The 20,988-nt window shown below is 40.3% G+C and overlaps 1 protein-coding gene across 1 annotated transcript in view; it reads right to left on the bottom strand.

Moving 5' to 3' along the window:
- Nucleotides 1-20,988, bottom strand: part of NTNG1 (netrin G1) — a 320,710-nt gene that overhangs the window by 54,141 nt on the left and 245,581 nt on the right. Inside the window, exon 7 of the mRNA XM_044302426.1 lies at nucleotides 20,806-20,865. Coding sequence (XP_044158361.1) covers nucleotides 20,806-20,865 — 60 coding nt within the window. The remainder of the gene's footprint in view (nucleotides 1-20,805; nucleotides 20,866-20,988) is intronic.

The following is a 20,988-nucleotide window of genomic DNA, read 5'->3' as shown; positions in this document are numbered from 1 at the left end:
CATGTGTTGGACTAATTGCTTCCCTTTAAATTCCTCCCCAGAATGCTTTTCTGGGCGGCTTATACTTCTTCCTGGAGTGTGTGTGCATGCTGACCTTGTTCTCCTGTCTGCTACAAAGCTAAGTGTTGTACCGTTATCTGTTATTTACTGTTTGCTGGATCCCAGGTGACCCTGACTCCCTCCGTATCTTGTGTAGAGAGCCGGTGTTCGTGTCCCCTCACTATTGTAGGGTGCTCAGGGCTTTATAGTCAAGGTTCGTGGATATGCAAACCTCCACCATTAGGATCTTTGCATAGGCTGAGCAGCCAGGGAAAGTGCCAGGTCTTCTGCAGGGGTCTCCCTTGGTTCCTTAGCTTTTGGATCCAGCGAGTCATTTATACATGTTGCTTTGCCTTGTTTCCTGTACACCGTCCGTGACATAAGGCTGCTTTTAACTTTCTGAAAAGATAACTATCTCTTTTGCCTAACAATACAAATTATCCTACATGCTATATCTTTATGGACTCTTTGGCACTTTGATTAATACAATAAGTATGTAAAAGCAGTATGTACTTTTTAATTGTGCTCCTCACATTCCTCTCCTCTCCTACCTAATTTTTTGTGTTGAGCGAGTCGACGTTAACAAAGTAGAATTCGATACGAATTTCAGGAAAAATTTGATTTCTCACAAATCTTAGCGATTCGTGGTAACAAATAAATTTTTCCTGAAATGGCGGTAAAACCCCCCCCCCAAAAACATACTCAGTTCAACCATTTGATAGAGGAGAGGCCGTCGCGGCCATCTTGGTTGAAGAAAATGCACCATTTCTTGCATATGCTGACGTGTGACGTTACCATGTCATCACACTGGGTGGGCTTAATGACATCACCTCATCCGCCCAGTGTGATGACATGGTGATGTAACCCCTGATTAACCCCTATGACGTAACCCCTCATTAACCCCCTGATAGACTGAATGTGACTCTCAGATACCTTGATTAGCGTTAAACGCAGAATCTGAGGGGTTATGTGATGGGGGGGCAATGCGATTGCTGTTCCTCGTCATTGCAGCTGCTCCATGCAATGGAATGTGATTCATTACAAAGTTATTAGGCTACTTTCACACTAGCGTTGTTTTAATCCGGCGTTCAATTCCGACACTGGAACTGCCCGCCGGATCCGGAAAAACGTGTGAAAACGGATTACATTTGAATCCTGATCAGGCTTTCGATCACAATGGAAAAATGCATTGGAAAAAACGGATCCGCCATTTATGGACTTTAACTTTTTTTTCACATTTTTCGGGTTTAACATGCAAAAGCCGGATCCGTTTTGACTGAACACACGGGGCCGGATCCGGCGTTAATGCAAGTCAATGGGAAAAAAGCCTGATCAGGCGTTCAGTCAAAGTGTTCAGGCTTTTTGGCCGGAGGTAAAAATACTGCATGCTACGTTTTTCTGAAAAGCCTGATCAGTCAAAAAGACTGAACAGAAGACATCCTGATGCATCCTGAAGGACTGACTCTCCATTCAGAATGCATTAGGATAAAACTGATCAGTTCTTTTCCGGATTTGAGCCCCTAGGACGGAACTCAGCGCCGGAAAAGAAAAACGCTAGTGTGAAAGTACCCTAAGTAACAAATCAAATTTCTTGTCGAAGTTCAGCAGAAGCCAAAAATCTAATTTTTTAAAACTTCTCTCACTACCTAATTTCTCCATTCTTATATCAGACTGTACAATGTATGTTTTCCATATACTTTAAAGTATAATATCCATAGTAAAGCATTTTTGTTTGGAAGTCCTGTATTCAAGAAACATTCTAGTTTAGACGCTATAGTATTTTTTGGGGATATGTAATACATTAGTCAAAATATGTTCAGCACCATATTTCTCCAATACTTAAAGAATTAAAGCCTAGGGGAAGAAGCAAAGTAGTAGCTTTATATACTGTATGTAAATAAGCTTTCAAGTAGCATCTACTAATGCATTCTTCTAGAGAAACCAATATACGCTAGCTTCAAGTCATCCACCCAATGTAAGAGCAAAGGCACTAATTAATTGCAGAGAACAAATTTACAAACCTACCTGTTCTTAGTCATTACCTCTGTCTTGTTATGTTAAGAATTAGGTTTATCGATTTGGATTTCATTCTCTATGCAGCTGTCTTTTTAGGACTTTTATAAAGATTCAATTGCCAAAGGGGCTGTTGTAAAAACTAGCAAGCGCCACTTAATTTAGTTAGTTACAAGTTTTCCTTCTTCTTTCATAGTGTGGAACGCACAATCAATAGAGCTTTTATACTTTAAAGAGATAGGATGAGGATAGCTCTTAAGTTCCTGTGAATTCAAATGTATATCCATAAAAATAGTGATAGTAACAGTGGAGTTTAAAAGAGCTGTAAGCATTAAACTGCTACATTTTCAGTTTATGGATACAGCAAAAGCATTTTTACTTAGATTAATGGAATCATTGACCAATATCAATCAAAATCCATCACAAAAGTGTTTGCTGACTGAATACTATAACTAAAACCTTTTTAACGTGGGGGTGAAGATTAGTACTAAGACAGCTTCTTCAACTTCAGACACATGAAAAGAAAAGGTTTTGGGCACATTCTGCTAATTGGTAGGAGGTCATTCCGAAAAATTGTTAGTGCTTGGGTTTGTGCTGTGACTTCCTGCTGAGAGAGAAGGAGAAGGAGCTGTGTCTTTTTGCAGAATGCACTTATCCCTGTGCATGCGCCTGTTTCAGAAACCACACGGTATTGTGAAATACTGTAAAACTGGAAAGACAAGCTTATTATTTACGGTGGTTCAGGGTAATTTGGAAACACAATTTATGTTTTGTTCTTAAATTTTTTCCAGGAGAGTTAAGTTTGTGCTTACAACCCCTTTAAACTACAATACTGTAAATATTGTCCTTTTTTATATATGTAACTGAAGGATCATCAGTTATGTTTCTGTTATTATTTGATATTTAATTTCCCAAAATTTATTTTTTATAAGGGTTGTGGCTTTATGTTAACGTCTAATTGCCATTAGTGTAAATGTAGCATTTTTTGCAGCTTGTTTTCATTTGGGGATGTAGTATATAAAATAATTGCAAACACCTCTCATATTACTCCACTGTTATAAAAGTAATGCAGTGTAATAATCCTATTACAGAAAGACATTATCTCGGATGGAAAGCAGATGAACGCCAGCTTCTGTCCATAAGCTAAGGTCAAAATGTTATATTGTTTCTGCACACCGCCAGACTACTCAGGAGTGACAAATACTATATGGCAGTCTCTACCCTCTATGACCTGCCATTCCCAATTACAGCTTAACAAGAGAGGCTACAACAACAAATTAGAATGTACAAAGTTAAAAAAAAAAACATTTTATTGTTCCTCAGAGAACAATAATGCAAGTATATATTTATATTTTTGCAGTATCCCTTCCCAATCACTATAGAAAAGAAGTCCAATTTGATAATTCCCATATTCATCAAGGCAGGTTCTCTTAAAGGGGTTATCTCATGACTTATGTAAAAAATTAAAACCAGACATCATAGTACATGTCACCTTTTTTTCTAACAAAGCAATAACCAGCCATGTACCTCACATTGTCCCAGAGAGATCCCTCCATTCATTGCTCTACTAGATTTATATCAAGCTTAAAGCTCAAAGGAAGTGTCTTTTCTGCTGCAGCTCAGGGGGCGTGTCCATGCTCTCCCTATCACAGCTCAGGGGGCGTGTCTCAGCTCTCCCTATCACAGCGCAGGAGGCAGTTGAAGGATGAAAGTGAGTATGTGCGGCCATCTTTTATTACATGCCATTACAATAGTATTTAGACAGATCCAGGTGCTAGTTTGAAAACTGTAGAATGTTTTTCATGGGACAACCCCTTTAAACATAGATGAAGTTTTAAAATTCTGTGGAGTCACATTTTTAATATAGTACTTGCTGACAACTTGCTAAAGAAGCACTCAAGATATATATATATATATATATATATATATATATATGTGTATATATATATTTTTTTTTTTGGGGGGGGGGGGTTATGATAGTGAAAAGCCATTACCTCCTTCTTTATTGTGCACAAAATGACTCAGTTCCTGATCCTGAAGGATCATGTGACCTACAGTCTGTCCACCAGAATAATTCAGCGTCTGCTGTCAGCCAGAAATAAGATTATGTATCCAGGTCTATGAGAACACTGATGTGAGTCCTATAGACTTGCACAGAGAATCTTACTTCCTGCTGACACAGCAGCCGGAGGTCTGACTGCAGGTCATGTGATCCTGCAGTATCGGAAACTGAGTTATTTTATGCAGAATAAAAAGGCAGTTAATGGCTTTCTTTGGACTACCCCAACCATTAGCAATGTTAAAAGGGTAGGGCAAATAATAAATTTGGAGTCCCTCTTTAAAATACATAAAATAGACAAAAGTAATGATCATCTGTGATCAGTTCAGAGGGGTATTCTTGATGATCTCCTGTCATCTCCCTATCACCTGTCTATTAAATGACTTTTTATAGTATTTGAAATCTATCTCTATACATGTCTTCTGCAGCAATAAACGTTTGCTTGATGACATCTCTTGCTTTCTATCTTTATAACCGTATTATGACTATAGATATAGCTTTGCGTGACAATAAAATTAGGCTGAAGCTGACCAAATATTGGAGGTCACGTTCTGTTTTTTCACTGTACCAAGCAAATTTTTATTTTCGTTTTTTCCTTCACCCTTCTCACAAGAAGGATCACATTTTTACTTTTTAATTCACATAAATTTATGAGAGCGTATTTTGCAGAACCCACCACATTTTTTTTGTTTTTGTTTTCATGGTGTTCACTGTGTGCTAAAATTTACATGATGATCATATTTTGTGGGGCAGCGTGAGTACAGCTATACCAAATTTATATACCGGTAGCTTTTATTATATTCTATTTATTTATTTTTTAAATTAAATAAAAACCTTGCATCTCCATATTCAGACACCAGTAGCTTTTTATTATTTCAGCCTACAGAGCTTTATGAGGTCCTGTGTTTTGCAGGGTGTTTTTATTGTTGCCATTACTGATGAGCGAATTTTTTATCTCAATTTCAGGATAAATTCAATTTTCTGCAAAGCCAAATTTCCCTCATCAATAAATCCTTAACCCTTTCATGACCAAGGGTCATTGATGCCCCAGTGTCCAGGTCAAAATTTACAAATCTGACCAGCGTCACTTTATGTGGTAATAGCTTTGGAACACTTTTACTTATCCACGCCATTCTGAGATTGTTTTCTCGTGACACATTGTACTTCATCATAGTCATATATTTGAGTCAATACATATCACCTTTATTTATGAAAATATCCCAAATTTACTAAAAATTTTGAAAAATTCACAATTTTCCAAATTTCAATTTCTCTGCTTCTAAAACAGAAAGTCATACCTAATAAAATATTTATTACTTAACATTCCCCATATGTCTACTTTATGTTGGCATCATTTTGGAAATGTCATTTTATTTTTTTAGGACGTTAGAAGGCTTAGAAGTTTTGAAGCAATTCTTACAATTTTTTAGAAAATTTCCAAAACCCACTTTTTAAGGACCAGTTGAGGTCTGAAGTCACTTTGTGGGACTTACATAGTGGAAACCCCCATAAATGACCCCATTGTAGAAACTACACCCCTTAAGTTACTCAAAACTGATTTTACAAACTTTGTTAACCCTTTAGGCGTTCCACAAGAATTAAAGGAAAATGGAGATGAAATTTCTAAATTTCACTTTTTGGGCAGATTTTCCATTTTATAATGTTTTTTTTCTTTAACACATTGAGAGTAAACAGCCAAACAAAACTCAATATTTATTACCCTGATTCCGCGGTTTACATAAACACCCCACATGTGGTCGTAAACTGCTGTACGGGCACACGGCAGGGCGCAAAAGGAAAGTAATGCCATACGGTTTTTGGAAGGCAGATTGTGCTGGATTGGTTTTCTGAACGCCATATGTTTTTTTATTTTTCTGCCGATCGTCTTGTGCAGGGGCTCGTTTTTTGCAGAAAATGTTGAGGTTTTTATTGGTACCATTTTTGGGTACATAGGATTTTTTGATCATTCATTATTACACTTTATGGGGCAAGGTGACCCAAAAATTTGCTGTTTTGGAACAGTTTTCATTTATTTATTTTTACAGCGTTCATCTGAGGAGTTAGGTCATGTGATAGTTTTATAGAGAAGATCGTTACGGACGTGGCAATACCTAATATGTATACTTTTTCTTATTTATTTAAGTTTTACACAATAATAGCATTTCTGAAACCAAAAAAATTATGTTTTAGTGTCTCTATAGTCTGAGAGCCATAGCTTTTGTATTTTTTCGGCGATTGTCTTAAATAGGGTATAATTTTTTGCGGGAAGAGGTGATGGTTTGACTGGTACTATTTTGGGGGTCATAAGACTTTTTGATCGCTTGCTGTTGCACTTTTTGTGATGTAAGGTGACAAAAATTGATTTTTTGGCACAGTTTTTTTAATTTTATTTTTATGGTGTTTATCGGACAGGGTCTATCATGTGATATATTTATAAGGACGGTCGTTATGGATGCGGTGACACCTAATATGTGTATTCTATTTTATTTTTTTATTTTTTATAGGAAAAGGCAATTTCTTTTTTTTATTTACATTTTTATTAATTTATTTTTACTTTTATTATTTTCACTTTTTTTATCAGTTCCCTCTTGGATCTTGAAGATCCAGTGGGGCTGATAGTTGTACTATACTTTGCAATGCTCTTGCATTCCAAAGTATAATACTTCCAGATGTCCTGTAGGTGGCAGCACTGGATGCCTTTGCCATGGCAACATAACGCTTTTGCAAAGCGCCCGGTTGCCATGGCAACAATCGGGTGCTGCAATCACAGCACTGCAGCCCCGATGGTTGAGAGAGGGAGCTCCCTCCCTCTATTAACCCCATGGATGCCGCAACCGCGGCATCCATGGGGTTACAGGAGAGTGTCAGCGGCCGCCGCCATCACACACAGCAGGGGGCTCGGGGGCAGTGCTGGAAAAGGGGGAGGATCGGGGGGTATTGCTGACAATATTGAGGGAGGCTGGGGCAGGAGGGACGGCTAGAAAATGAATGCATGGGGTGGGGAGGGGGCGGACCGCATCAGGGCAGCTGCCTCCAGATGAGCTGCAGGAGGCGGACACAAGGGGGGGCTTGGAGGGGCACAGATGGGGGGCACAGATCGGGGGGGTGGGGTGGGGTATTACGAGGACCATACCTGATTTCATGCTCTGATCTGCAGAGTGCAGATCAGAGCATGAAACCGACATTTTGTTCACTGCCGCAATCCAATTGTTTAGTCTGCACAGACTAACCAATCGGATCGATTGTCGGCAAGGGGCCACTCTGATTGGTTCCTTGCCGACATTACTGCACTGTATGCTGTCCGTGAAAGCAGCAGGGCAGGGGCAGAAGCTTTAATCCAAGCGCTTTGCAGCGCTTGGATTAAAAAGCTGCCAGAACGTTTATATACGTGGTAGCTGCACGGGGTATGTGCAGCTATCACGTATATATACAGATTGCGGTCGGGAAGTGTAAAAAACTAAAATAATAATACTTACCTGATCCATTGGCTCGTGACGGCTGTCCACCTCCATCTTGCTTGAAGATCTTGGCCGAAAATCCCTTTCCGTGTGATGTATGATGACGTCATCTCGGGCAATGCAAGCAAATGGACCAGGTAAGTATATTTTTTTTTTTACACTCTGTTCTTAATATCAAATGCCACAATCATGTATGAATGGGGCATCTGAGGGGTACAATGTAATTGCACCCACTAGAAAGAAATATACTTTGTGATTAAGTAATTAGTTACGAAGCATTCAATTCTTGATAATTTTTTTTTGAATTTTTTTTGGGGGCATATGAGGGCTTTTTTTTTTTTGCGAGACAAGTCGTACATTCTAATGGCACCATTTAATATTGTATATGATGTAGTGGGAAGTTGGAAAAAAAATTAACATGGCACAGTTTTATGGCTTTGCCTATGTGATAAAACTGATCTACTGTATTTACTTAATTCTCTGGGTCAGTAAGATTACAATGATACCACTTTTCTTGTGTTTTAATACTGAAATAAACATTATTTTTATTTGCATCATCCTATTCTGACCCTGATAACTTTTTTATGTCTATGGAGCGGTGTGAGGGTTCATTTTTGGTGGGGTGATCTATAATTTTTATCAACATAATTTTGTAAGTGTGTATGAATCTTAGATCACTTTAGATTTTTTTCCATTAGGGCGTTCGATAAATACACTTTTATTTTAATAGTTCTGGCGTTTTGGGATGCAGATTATCTTTATTTTTAATTGTTTTTTTATTGCTATTGTGGGCAAAGGGGAGAAATTGGAATTGTTAGGTTTGTATTTTAAATTTTTTAAATTTTTAAAAGTTTTTGTAACTTTTTTTTTACACATATTTTAAGTCTAGTTAAGGAACTCAGTGAAAAAGTAATTGTTAGATTGCTTGTCCCATAGACCGCAATGAATTAATATTGCAGCCTATGGGAGTTCCAATATGTTCATTAGAACCTCTACCACGATTGCCCTGCAGGGGCAGGGAAAGCTGACTTAGATGCTAGGGTAACAGACATTAGCTACATGTGTCTGCTGTGCTGCTGTGTAAAAGCAGTCATCTCTGCCAAAGCGCTATTTTGCCTAAGTCCTCGACAGTTAATCATGGCAGTTATATAACATGCTTCTCTCCTCTCTTCACACAGGTATGTCTGCTGTGCATTTGAACAATACTGCTCCACCAAGCTTTACACAAGCCTAATAGTGCAGCTTCTATCTCCCTGGTACAGAACTTTGTATAATCATCAATGTATACTATTTTCTTTAAGTGTGATATCCTTGTGATTAGTCCTAGAGATGGTCTTCCAATTGACTTGTGATTTATTTGACTGTTGTAATGCTTGTGATCTGTAGGGATTTTATGGCCCATCCAGATCCTTAGCTTTGTTTGTTTACCTACATATAGCATCTCTTCTCATGTGGCTTACTTCAGTTATTAATTGATTAATTGGCTAAATTACCCATAGTTCTCTGATCACACTTCCTATAAATATAGACACAGTCTTAGGCCTCATGCACACGACAGTTTATTTTCACGGTCCGCAAAAACGGGGTCCGTAGGTCCGTGATCCGTGACCGTTTTTTTGTCCGTGGGTCTTCCTTGATTTTTGGAGGATCCACGGACATGAAAAAAAAGTCGTTTTGGTGTCCGCCTGGCCGTGCGGAGCCAAACGGATCCGTCCTGAATTACAATGCAAGTCAATGGGGACGGATCCGTTTGACGTTGACACAATATGGTGCCATTTCAAACGGATCCGTCCCCATTGACTTTCAATGTAAAGTCTGGAGTTCTTTTATACCATCCGAATGGAGTTTTCTCCAATCCGATGGTATATTTTAACTTGAAGCGTCCCCATCACCATGGGAACGCCTCTATGTTAGAATATACTGTCGGATATGAGCTACATCGTGAAACTCAGATCCGACAGTATATTCTAACACAGAGGCGTTCCCATGGTGATGGGGACGCTTCTAGTTAGAATACACTACAAACTTTGTACAAGACTTCCCCCTGCTGCCTGGCAGCACCCGATCTCTTACAGGGGGATATGATAGCACAATTAACCCCTTCAGGTGTGGCACCTGAAGGGGTTAATTGTACTATCATATCCCCCTGTAAGAGATCAGGGCTGCCAGGCAGCAGGGGGCAGACCCCCCCTCCCCAGTTTGAATATCGTTGGTGGCACAGTGTGCGCCCCCCATAGGGCCCCCCCTTCCTCCCTCCCTCTAGTGTAATAAATCGTTGGTGGCACAGTGTGCGCCCCCCAACGGGCCCCCCCTTCCTCCCTCTATTGTTATAAATCGTTGGTGGCACAGTGTGCGCCCCCCATCGGCCCCCCTCCCTCTATAGCAGTAACAACATTGGTGGCCAGTGTGCGGCCTCCCATCTCCCCCCCCCCCGATCATTGGTGGCAGCGGAGTTCCGATCGGAGTCCCAGTTTAATCGCTGGGGCGCCGATCGGTAACCATGGCAACCAGGACGCTACTGCAGTCCTGGTTGCCATGGTTACTTAGCAATAGTACAATAGTAGAAGATTCATAGTTACCTGCTTGCTGCTGCGATGTCTGTGTCCGGCCGGGAGCTCCACCTACTGGTAAGTGACAGGTCTGTGCGGCGCATTGCTAACCAACGATTTATTACACTATGTGCCACCAACGATTTATTACACTAGAGGGAGGAAGGGGGGCCCGATGGGGGGCGCACACTTTGCCACCAACGATATTCAAACTGGGGAGGGGGGGTCTGCCCCCTGCTGCCTGGCAGCCCTGATCTCTTACAGGGGGATATGATAGTACAATTAACCCCTTCAGGTGCGGCACCTGAAGGGGTTAATTGTGCTATCATATCCCCCTGTAAGAGATCGGGTGCTGCCAGGCAGCAGGGGGCAGTCTTGTACAAAGTTTGTAGTGTATTCTAACTAGAAGCGTCCCCATCACCATGGGAACGCCTCTGTGTTAGAATATACTGTCGGATATGAGTTTTCACGAAGCTTTTATGCAGACGGATCTTCGGATCCATCTGTATGAAAGCAACCTACGGCCACGGATCACGGACACGGATGCCAATCTTGTGTGCATCCGTGTTCTTTCACGGACCCATTGACTTGAATGGGTCCGTGAACCGTTGTCCGTCAAAAAAATAGGACAGGTCATATTTTTTTGACGGACAGGATACACGGATCACGGCCTCGGCTGCAAAACGGTGCATTTTCCGATTTTTCCACGGACCCATTGAAAGTCAATGGGTCCGCGAAAAAAAACTGAAAACAGCACAACGGCCACGGATGCACACAACGGTCGTGTGCATGAGGCCTTAGGGGAAGCATTCGTAGGGGGTTAGCATGAGCCAAAAGCACCATCTCTGCCAAAGCACCATTTTGCCTAATCGCTTGACAGTTAATCATGGCAGTTAGACAGGGCAGGAGACGGAGATGCTATGTGTACTACTCAAAGTTAAACACAGCACAGGTATGCTACGATATTGTTTTACTCAGGCTCTGGCTGCTCTTCTCATCACTATGGTGGTCTACTGTCCACCCTCTATCCCTTCTCTCCACATGAGTCCCTCCCTCCTTCCCTCACCCTTGTTCAGTTCCCATACCCTTTATACCCTCATACATTACACTGACCCATTTTCCTCCATGGTGCAGCATAAAAAAACACCAATATAGATCTTTCACCCATTTGCAGTCTCTTGCTGTTCTCCTGCTACTAGCTGCAGGAGATATTTCACCAAATCCTGGCCCTCCTTCTGTTTCTAACTTCTCCTCTGCCACACACAGAAACCCCAAAAATCTGATTAATGTTTACTGCACATCCTCTCCAGTCTATTTTAACTGCGCACTCGTAACAAATTACCCACAATCCACGATTACTTCCTCTCACGCTCTCTGAACTTGCTAGCCCTTACAGAAACCTGGCTTCAACCCTATGACACTGCTTCCCCTGCTGCCCTATCTTATGGTGGACTTCACTTCTCCCATACCCCCAGACCTGATGACAGGCACGGTGGAGGGGTAGGCATACTACTTCCTCCACAGTGCACCTTTCAGGTTCTTCCCCTGTACCCTCTCTCACATTCCCCTCTTTTGAGGTTCACACCATTAGACTCTTCCATGCATTCCCCCGAGAGTTGCAGTTGTCTATCGTCCCCCAGGCTCCCCGCACCAATTTCTGGATCACTTTGCAGCTTGGCTTCCTCACTTCCTCTCTTCTGAATCACCAACTCTTATTATGGGTGATTTTAATATCCCCATTGATGATCCAATCTCCCCATCAGCTGCTCACTTTCTCTCTTTAACCTCCTCTTTTGGCCTATCACAATTGACTTTCTCTGCCACGCATGAACAGGGCAAAATACTTGATCTAGTCTTCACCCCTCACATCTCCTTACTCTTTTCACTCTCTAAGCTCTAAAGTTCCAGAACCTGTCACTGACCTCTGCACTGATGGCATGGCCACTTACTTCAGAGACAAGATTGGCAGTATCTGGCAGGAAATAATCTCCCAGTCCACAAATAATTTCAATCCTCCTCCCTCCAATTCCTCCACATGCTCTTTCTACTTTTTTGACCCTATAACAGAGGAAGAAGTTTCCAGGCTTCTCTCTTTTTCTCGACCCACGACCTGTAGCAGTGATCCTATTCCATCATACCTCCTCCAGTCCCTCTCCCCAGCTGTCATCACTCACCTAACTACAATTTTTAACCTCTCTCTCTCTTCTGGTATCTTTCCCTCCTCTTTCAAACACTCTATTATAACCCCACTACTAAAGAAACCATCTCTTGACCCGACCTGTGCTGCTAACTACCGACCTGTTTCTAACCTCCCCTTCATCTCTAAACTCCTTGAACGTCTTGTCTACTCTCGCTTAATAAGCTATCTCTCTGCAAACTCTCTTCTTGACCCCTTACAATCTACCTTCCACCCTCTTCACTTTACAGAATCTGCCCTTACCAAAGTGTCTAACGATCTCCTAACAGCAAAAAGAAATGGTGACTATTCTCTACTGATTCTGTTGGATCTCTCTGCAGCGTTCGATACCATTGACCATAAACTCCTCCTCACCATACTCCACTCAATTGGCCTTAAGGACACTGCTCTCTCTTGGTTCTCTTCCAATCTCTCTGGCTGCTCCTTTAGTGTATCATTTGTTGGCTCTTCTTCTTCTCCTCTTCCTCTTGATGTTGGAGTTCCTCAGGGCTCAGTACTAGGTCCTCTACTCTTCTCCCTCTATACAGCCCCCATCGGACAGGCTATCAGTAGATTTGACTTTCGAAACCATCTCTATGCTGACGACACCCAACTATACACTTCGTCCCCTGACATCACCCCTGCTTTACTCCAAAACACAGTAATTGTCTGGCAGCTGTCTCTAACATCATGTCCTCTCTGTATCTAAAACTGAACCTCTCAAAAACTGAATTTCTTGTCTTTTCCCCATCTACTAACTCACCTAAACTTGATATTTCAATTTCGGTCTGCAGCACTATCATAACTTCTGTGCAACATGCCCGCTGTTTTGGGGCCACATTTGACTCTGATCTTTCCTTTGTTCCCCATATTCAATCACTTACATGCTCTTGTCATATGCACTTCAAGAATATCGCCAGAATCCACCTTTTTCTTACGGTGGAAACGGCAAAAACTCTTGATGCCTTGATTCATTCTTTTCTTGACTACTGCAACGCATTACTAATCTGTCTCACTCTCACTAAACTCTCCCCCCTTCAGTCTGTTCTACATGCTGAAGCCAGGCTCATCTATCCATCAACCGCTACACTGATGCTACTAGCCTGTGCCAGTCACTTCACTGGTTGCCCATCCACCACTGAATACAGTTTAAACTTCTCACCCTCACCCACAAAGCTCTCCACAGTGCTGCACCTCCATACATCTCCTCCCTTATCTCCATATACCACCCTACTCGTGCTCTCCATTTTGTTAGTGACCTAAGATTAATAACCTCCATAATAGTCATGTGATGTACACCTGCACAGTGACATGCAGGTGTATGAAATGTCACCACTGCAGCCAATCACTGTCCGCAGCTTTAGATCACTGAGGACAGAGATTGGCTGCAGCAGTCATTTGCCATATGCAGGCACATCTCCGCTGCTGTTTGTAAACAATCAGTGGCAGGAGGACTGGACCAGAACTGGAGAAAAGGGTGAGCAGAGGACAATATTTTTTATTTTAGGCTATCTTGAAAAACCCCTTTAAAGCTTCCAAGTTGCAATTCTCTTGTATAGTGCAGCAGGTTTTTTTTCACATTTTATTTTGTTTGTCACTGCATGAAAGAGGTTGTGACCTATCCTCGGGATAGGTCATCAATATCTGATTAGTGGGGCTTGACTCCCAACACCACCGCCGATTAGCTACTTGTAGAGATGCTTCCTCTTCAAGATTACACTGTGCGACATCTAGGAAGTCTTGGCAACACAGTATAATAACAGGTGCTTATTCCATTCACTTAAACAGAACAAGAACTTGTAATTATACTGCACTGCCGCTGCAAGAAAGATGATGAGCAGTGAATATCGAAGAGAAAGTAGTGCTCGTACGAAGGCTGCCTCCTCTTCAAACCAGGAGTCAGACCCTCACCGATCACATATTGATGATCTATCCTAAGGACAGGTCATCAATATGTACTGCCTGCACAACCCCTTTAATCTCTATCTTGTAAAGCAGGGATGCTCAACCTGCGGCCCTCCAGCTGTAGGCTGTCAGGGAATGATGAGAGTTGTAGTTTTGCAACAGCTGGAGGGCCGCAGGTTGAGCATGCCTGTTCTAAAGTATTGATCCCTCATGATATTTCAGCCACTTTAACCATCAAAGGGTCATTATTTAGATGCCTTCCACCAAGTCAGAACTGAAGCCTTAGCTGGCTAGGACAATATTAGTAGTGCTTTCAAAAACCATTTGGCAGTAAGCTTACGAAGTTCTATAAGACTGTCAACTGCATCACACAATGACAATCTCATGACTGAGTAGTCCTATCATGAAAAATCCCAGAGCAACACTAAGAAAAAAATAAGCATGTGTATCATTACTGTGGTCACCAGCACAAGCAATGGACACCTATGGAGAAGGTGAGATCAGAAAACACTAATAGGGCCATAGGGAGCATGGTGGCTTTAGGCCTTTCTCCTCCATCTGGCAGAAATTAGACTTCCGTGCTTCTTTAGATGGATTCCAACCCAAACCCAGAAATTTTGCACATTTCTTTTTCACCACTGTTGAAGCTTCTAGGCGGTCACATATTTTAAGACCATAGTGTTAATTACAGAGATAAACCGGAAACCACATTTAAAAAAAAAAATTGAGACAAAGCCAGAAGTGTTTTCAGCAAGAGTGAGAATTATATGGTCCCCCTTTAGATTTCACATTATTTTTTATTCACTTCTGGATTTGACAAAAAAACTGCATCACAAACCACCATGAAACTGAATAGTTAATTTAAATCTCCAAAAGAGGAATGTTTCCTTTGATTATGGGCAAATTCATAGTGTCCACTGAAGAGACATTATCTAGAATTCAGCTGTATGAGTTTTAAGTCATCTTTAGTTTATAGATATATAGATGCGTCCACCTTTACCTTTCCACAAATTTTGGTAATTACTCCAATTTCTCATAATATGAATGCAATAAATTAGCAAAACCCTGGAGAGGCTGTAATGCACATCACAACCGCTGGATGGAAACATCGAGACATATAAAGCATACACAACTCGTGACAGAGTATTACCAAATCTTAATTTTTTTTCAAGGCTGGTCATCTTGTTCCACAGATCTTGAGATATATTGAGCCAAGAGGAAAGGTAAAGAAGGACACATCTGTGTATAATGTATGAATGAAATCATCACCGAGACCAACTGGTTTGCCACTACCGAAACCTGGAAAGTGACACCTTTGTGTGCATGTAGACTTACAAACCACTGCTTTCTGCCTTCGCATGGTCTGTTTTGCATGCAGAAGAAGGAACAGGAAAAATAAAGGTGTTCTTGACTGTGCTGCCTGATGAAGAAGCCCACACCACAATGCTAGAATGCGCTGATGTTATAAATGTCCTTTAAGCAACAATCACAGATGCACTGGAATTTGTCATCAAACAGCGCAGTTAAGAAGGCCTTCATTTTTCTTGTTCTTTTAAACATGGATGCTAAAGAATAGCTTTCTGGAATACTGCTGGTGAATTATTATTTCAATGGGACTGCCTAGGACATTTAAAATACATGACAAAGAAGAGGTTATGCTAAAATTATAAAATAAATATTACACATGTGGAAAAACCACCACAGCTCAAGCAAAGCCAATCCGGTTCTCCCACTGGCCTCTGCTGATGTCCATTGAGACTATCTACATCTTCACTGCAGGCAATCACTTGTGGGTAGTTTCAGTGTCATTGCTGCGCAAAACCAACAGAGACTGATGGAAACACCAGCTGAGTAATACTAATTTTACTAGTTTTGCACATCCCTCTCTATCTCAGTAATTTTCTAAACATCCCAGAAATCTCTTTAATTATTATAATAAAAATGATTACTTGATTATTATTATTCCCATACGGCATACAAGAAACTAGGTGGAGTGCTAACGCTTACAATACTCATAGACTAGTCCCTCACTATCCCTCTTGGACCAAACAAAATATGAAAAATTAGTTCAGTGATGTATAATGAAAAGACAACTTACATAGAACAAATTCATACAGCGTTACAGATATCTCAGATTTTAATTCACCAGACAAAATATGCAATATAAAATGTACAATTTATATGGAAATCTGTAAAGAGCTGGTAAGATTCATGTGGAGTGCAATTAGATGTGGAATATTTTTCATATTACTACATTAAATAGCATTGAGAGATATGATTTCATTCTTAATTCTACTTAATTATATATTTTCCTCTATTGAATTTATATCCAGCAGAAAGAAGCTGGCAAACTATATTCTCCAGAACTATATGACTAAATTAACCCAGTAATAAAATGCTAGTATTTATGAATGGTTACAAGTTGTAAAGAATAAAGCATTTTGAATGAATTTGATTAAAGCCACTACAACTAGTTTACCAACCAGTATGTCCAAATTGGTTGGTGAATGCGTATGTATAAAACAGTCTTGGTCCACTCATTGAAATTGATTGACTTTATCAGTAGTGTTGTCATCATCATCAGGGTATCTACTGTAGTAAATAGTGATACCACTACAGTTCTACAATTTGATGAAAAAATCTCATTCAGTTTTTAAACTAGCTGCCATTGTTGCATTGAGTAGCTGGTGAGGTCCACATAATATGTCCTCATGAGTGGGAGATGATTTGCCAGTGAAGCCCACCTTCCAGCTTGAGAAGATCTACTCTAAAGGGACATGTATAAAAATCCTCCATGAATGGCAATTACACCAGATGTTTCACTTAGATTCTTACATTGACGGAGAGCACATCTGTAATCTATTTTTAACATATTTTATGAATAAAGGTACAGTTTGCCAAATAGTGACCATTTTCCTGGAGCATTTTAGAGATGGTTCTAAACTGAGCCATTGAACGGAGCAGAGTTTCAGTTCTCTGTACAGAACCTGGCCAGAAACCATGGCCCTTTTGTTGTATGATCTATTTTGGACCTTTACTGGTTAGAGAGCTATGGTATATCCTACAATATGATCATTTAATGTGACAGGAAACCCCTTAAAGGGAACCTCACATCAACTTTATGCTGCCCATACTAACGGCAGCATAGAGACAGGTGAGTTGATTTCAGCGGTCTGTCATTTAAAAGATAAAAGTAAGTGGCTGCCGAGAACCGACATCACAATCATTGCAGACTGGGCCTGGAAAAGAGTCACAGCCAGCTGAGAAGAGTCATGGTTATTCATGAATTGCTGCTCTCCCTGCCCACCTGATTCTATGGCCTCAATATCCTCAGGATTGGTCATCAATAACAGATCAGTGGGTCCGCAACTCAGCTCCTATTCAAGTGAAATGGAGCTGAGCTGCAGTACTCCAGCACTGACACATTGGATGAAGACTTCCATCCACTGTACAGCTTCCAGTGCCAGAGGCTGCCCAGAACATCAGATCAGTAGAGATGCTGGGTTTTGGACCCCTATCTGATATTGACGACCTGCTGTATCCCGAGGATAGGCCATCAAAATCTAAGCCTTGAAAAATTCCTTCGACCAGCTGGGTAGAGGCTAACTGCAGTGCTCCTTAATGATGCTACTGACAGCAAGTCTGTGTCTGCCCCCCTTGAATACTTTTCTATCTCTTCCTAGTTGTGAATTATTTACATAAACATGGGGGAGCTGTTGACTGAGATATAGATGGGGTAGGAAAAACCCACCCATCAGCAAAAAGTAATATCTGTAAATATTCTGAATATAATGATAGTCAATGAGGATACATCTAATATTCATGGGCTTTAGTAGGTTGATGGCTGCCGATACATATGTTATGTTTGTAACCTCTAACAAAAGCCACATGGAATCAGCTATAGCAGAACTACAGTACATGTTGGAAACATCTATGACCGTTTAGCATCAAACTCTTGGTTATGGGTACATGCACACAACCTTATCCGTTTTGCAGCCCATAAAATCACAGATTTCCAAAATACAGATGTGGCACATGTATAGCCCACTTTTTGTGGGCCCATTGAAAAACTGACTATTATTGTCCACAAAACAGACAAGAAAAGGACATATTCTATCATTTGTGGTTCGACCACCTGGATGTGGATAGCACATGGAGGTCATCCATGTGCTGTCCACATCTTTTACAGCCCCATAGAAATTAATAACGGATGCGGCTTGAAAATATGATTGTATGAATGTACTCTTATTGTGTTTCTAATTGTTCTTTCTCCAGAAATGATAGTCTATAAGTAGTGATAAGCGAAGAGCACTTTGGATGCTACATCCGATGTCAATTTGTTCAAAACTTCGGATTAATACTGTACAGCGATCTAGCTCCATACAGTATTAGCATGTATGGGCTCTGATGAGCTGAAGTTAGTTATTTGTGAAGTTGCGCATGATTTCTTTAAATAACTTCAGCAGTTGGTTTTTAAAACATAAAATCACTTTAAAACTTGCAACCGAACTCAGCTTCAGTTCTGACTGGTACCTTGGAACCGAAGCCGAGTTCGATATCAAGTTTTAAAATGTTTTTCCACTTTAAAAATCAACTTTGCAAATAACTAACTTCAACTCATCGGAGCCCATACATTCTAATACTGTACAGAGACGGATCTCCATACAGTATTATTCCAAAGTTGTGAATGAATCAACTTTGGATGTAGCAGCTTTTCCTATAAATATTGATGCTTGCATTATCTTCAAAAATACTACAAAAAAGTGATATATTTCGGAGAGTAGTCATTGAAAATAAATTCTAAATAGATGAAGGTTATTTCTGAAATTCACCATGTTCAGACATGGTGAATTTGTTGCAGATTTTGTGGATTCTGCACCATAAAATCGAGAACAAAGTACAAAGCAAAACATGTGAATGAGATATTCAAACACCCCATTCAGATGTAGTAGATTTTTCTACACCTTCCTTGAGGGCATTCTGTGTGTTCTCCAATCCACAACATTGTGTTATGATGCAATGGGTGAAATCTTCATCAAACCTATGTAAAAATCTGCATGTAACACATGGAGATTGTACAGTGGATTCATTGAGGAACTGCCACAAATTCACAGTTTTTATACGGTTAGAATTGATTAGAATATTGATTTTCACCTGCCTGAACTCATCCTAATGTGTTAATATTTATCATTATTATCATATTATCATTATGATTACCTTAATCTATTATTTTAATATTTAAAATGTATGTTTTTTAAAACTGTACATCTTTTATTTTATTAACATAATAAGTCACTGAAAATGCAGACAAGATGTTTTAGTTCCTGGAATTAAGACTTGAACTGTAAACCCTGTGATAGGTGCCAAATATCTGGTTATCTCGGGCACAAGGTGCAAAGCTCTAGATTAATTTCACTTTCTCCAAGAAGCAAATGACTATGATAGATTATGTGTTTAAGCACCTGAAAAAGAACTGGAAAAATCTAACTCTATAAATGACAGCAGTGTACCCATACCTAATATCCATAATAGACGGAACGTTTAGTATTATCATAAGGCCCTATTCAGGACACATCTAACATGATATCTACAAAAATATTTTTTCAGCTGACCTGTTTTTTTGTAGATTATAATTCCTCCGAATGTCATGAATTGATTCATATTAGACATTTAAATAATGACCTCCATCTACTGTATTTTTTTTTGTTGAGCATTCATTTTCTGAAAAGTTTCAGTGGAATCAGTGGTGACCGGTCAAATGCTTAAAAGGCTCTTAAAGTATTTTATATATCACAGTTAGGGATCATGCACAGGGCTGTTGCCTGTTCTGCAATCCGGACGGTCCAGTGCGGAATGGAGGCACGGCAGTGCTTCCATGGGGTTTCTGTCCGTGCCTCCGCACTGCAAAAAAGTAGTGCATGTACTACTTTTTTGCGGTGCGGAGTGACCACAGACAAATTAAAGTTTAATGGGTCTAGCTCCATCTGCGGAATCTGCACGGATCTTGCCCGTGCAACGGGGACTGCAAATTGCGGTCCTCAATGCATGGAACAGCCAATCAATGGCCGTGTGCATGAGCCCTTAAGCTACTTTCACATTAGCACTATTATTTCCATTCCTTTGGGAAGCAGAAAAAGCAAAAATAATGGAAGTGCTGGATCGTTCTGTTTTGAGCAGAAAAAATAGTCCTGCATTCAGGACTTTTCTCTTCGCTAATTTCATGAACTCTGTGACAGAAGCCAAGAATGGAGCTTCCAATGCAGATGTGAAAGCAGCCTTAACAGTTATTCTATGGCTTAACCATCAGCTCCTGTAGGGTGGACTATGTGTGGTAAGAACTAGTCCTATAAATGGACCGGTGGATTCACAAATTATGAGATCTTTTTCTAGTCAGCTGTATTTCATTTTGTTGCAGAAATTTTTCTGGTTTGTAAATGTAATCTTAGCCTTTAAATTTATGTAAATGTGCTTAAATTCTAAAGTCAAATCAAACAAAATAATAAAAAAAAACTCCTCAAAATTGACCTTGTTCTTGGGTGGAATAAAATCTGTTTAATCTGTACGCAACACAAAGCAGAGCCACTGTATGAATGGAGGGTTTCCTACCTCTCTTGTGACTCGATACTCGAGCTGGTGGCACAGTAGAGTGGGCTACTTTGGAAAAAACTGGACAGACAAGGAAGGAAAAAAAATCAAATTAGAAAAGAAAAAAAAACTTGAAAAATGTAAAGAAACCAGAAAATAAAACAGGAAACAAATGCAGTTATGGGGATATTGAGATACAATATC

Source organism: Bufo gargarizans, chromosome 7, assembly GCF_014858855.1.
Source record: "Bufo gargarizans isolate SCDJY-AF-19 chromosome 7, ASM1485885v1, whole genome shotgun sequence".
In the NCBI taxonomy this organism is placed as follows: domain Eukaryota; kingdom Metazoa; phylum Chordata; class Amphibia; order Anura; family Bufonidae; genus Bufo; species Bufo gargarizans.
The sequence above is the reverse complement of the archived record's forward strand: the minus strand, read 5'-3'. Positions and strand labels throughout refer to the sequence as shown.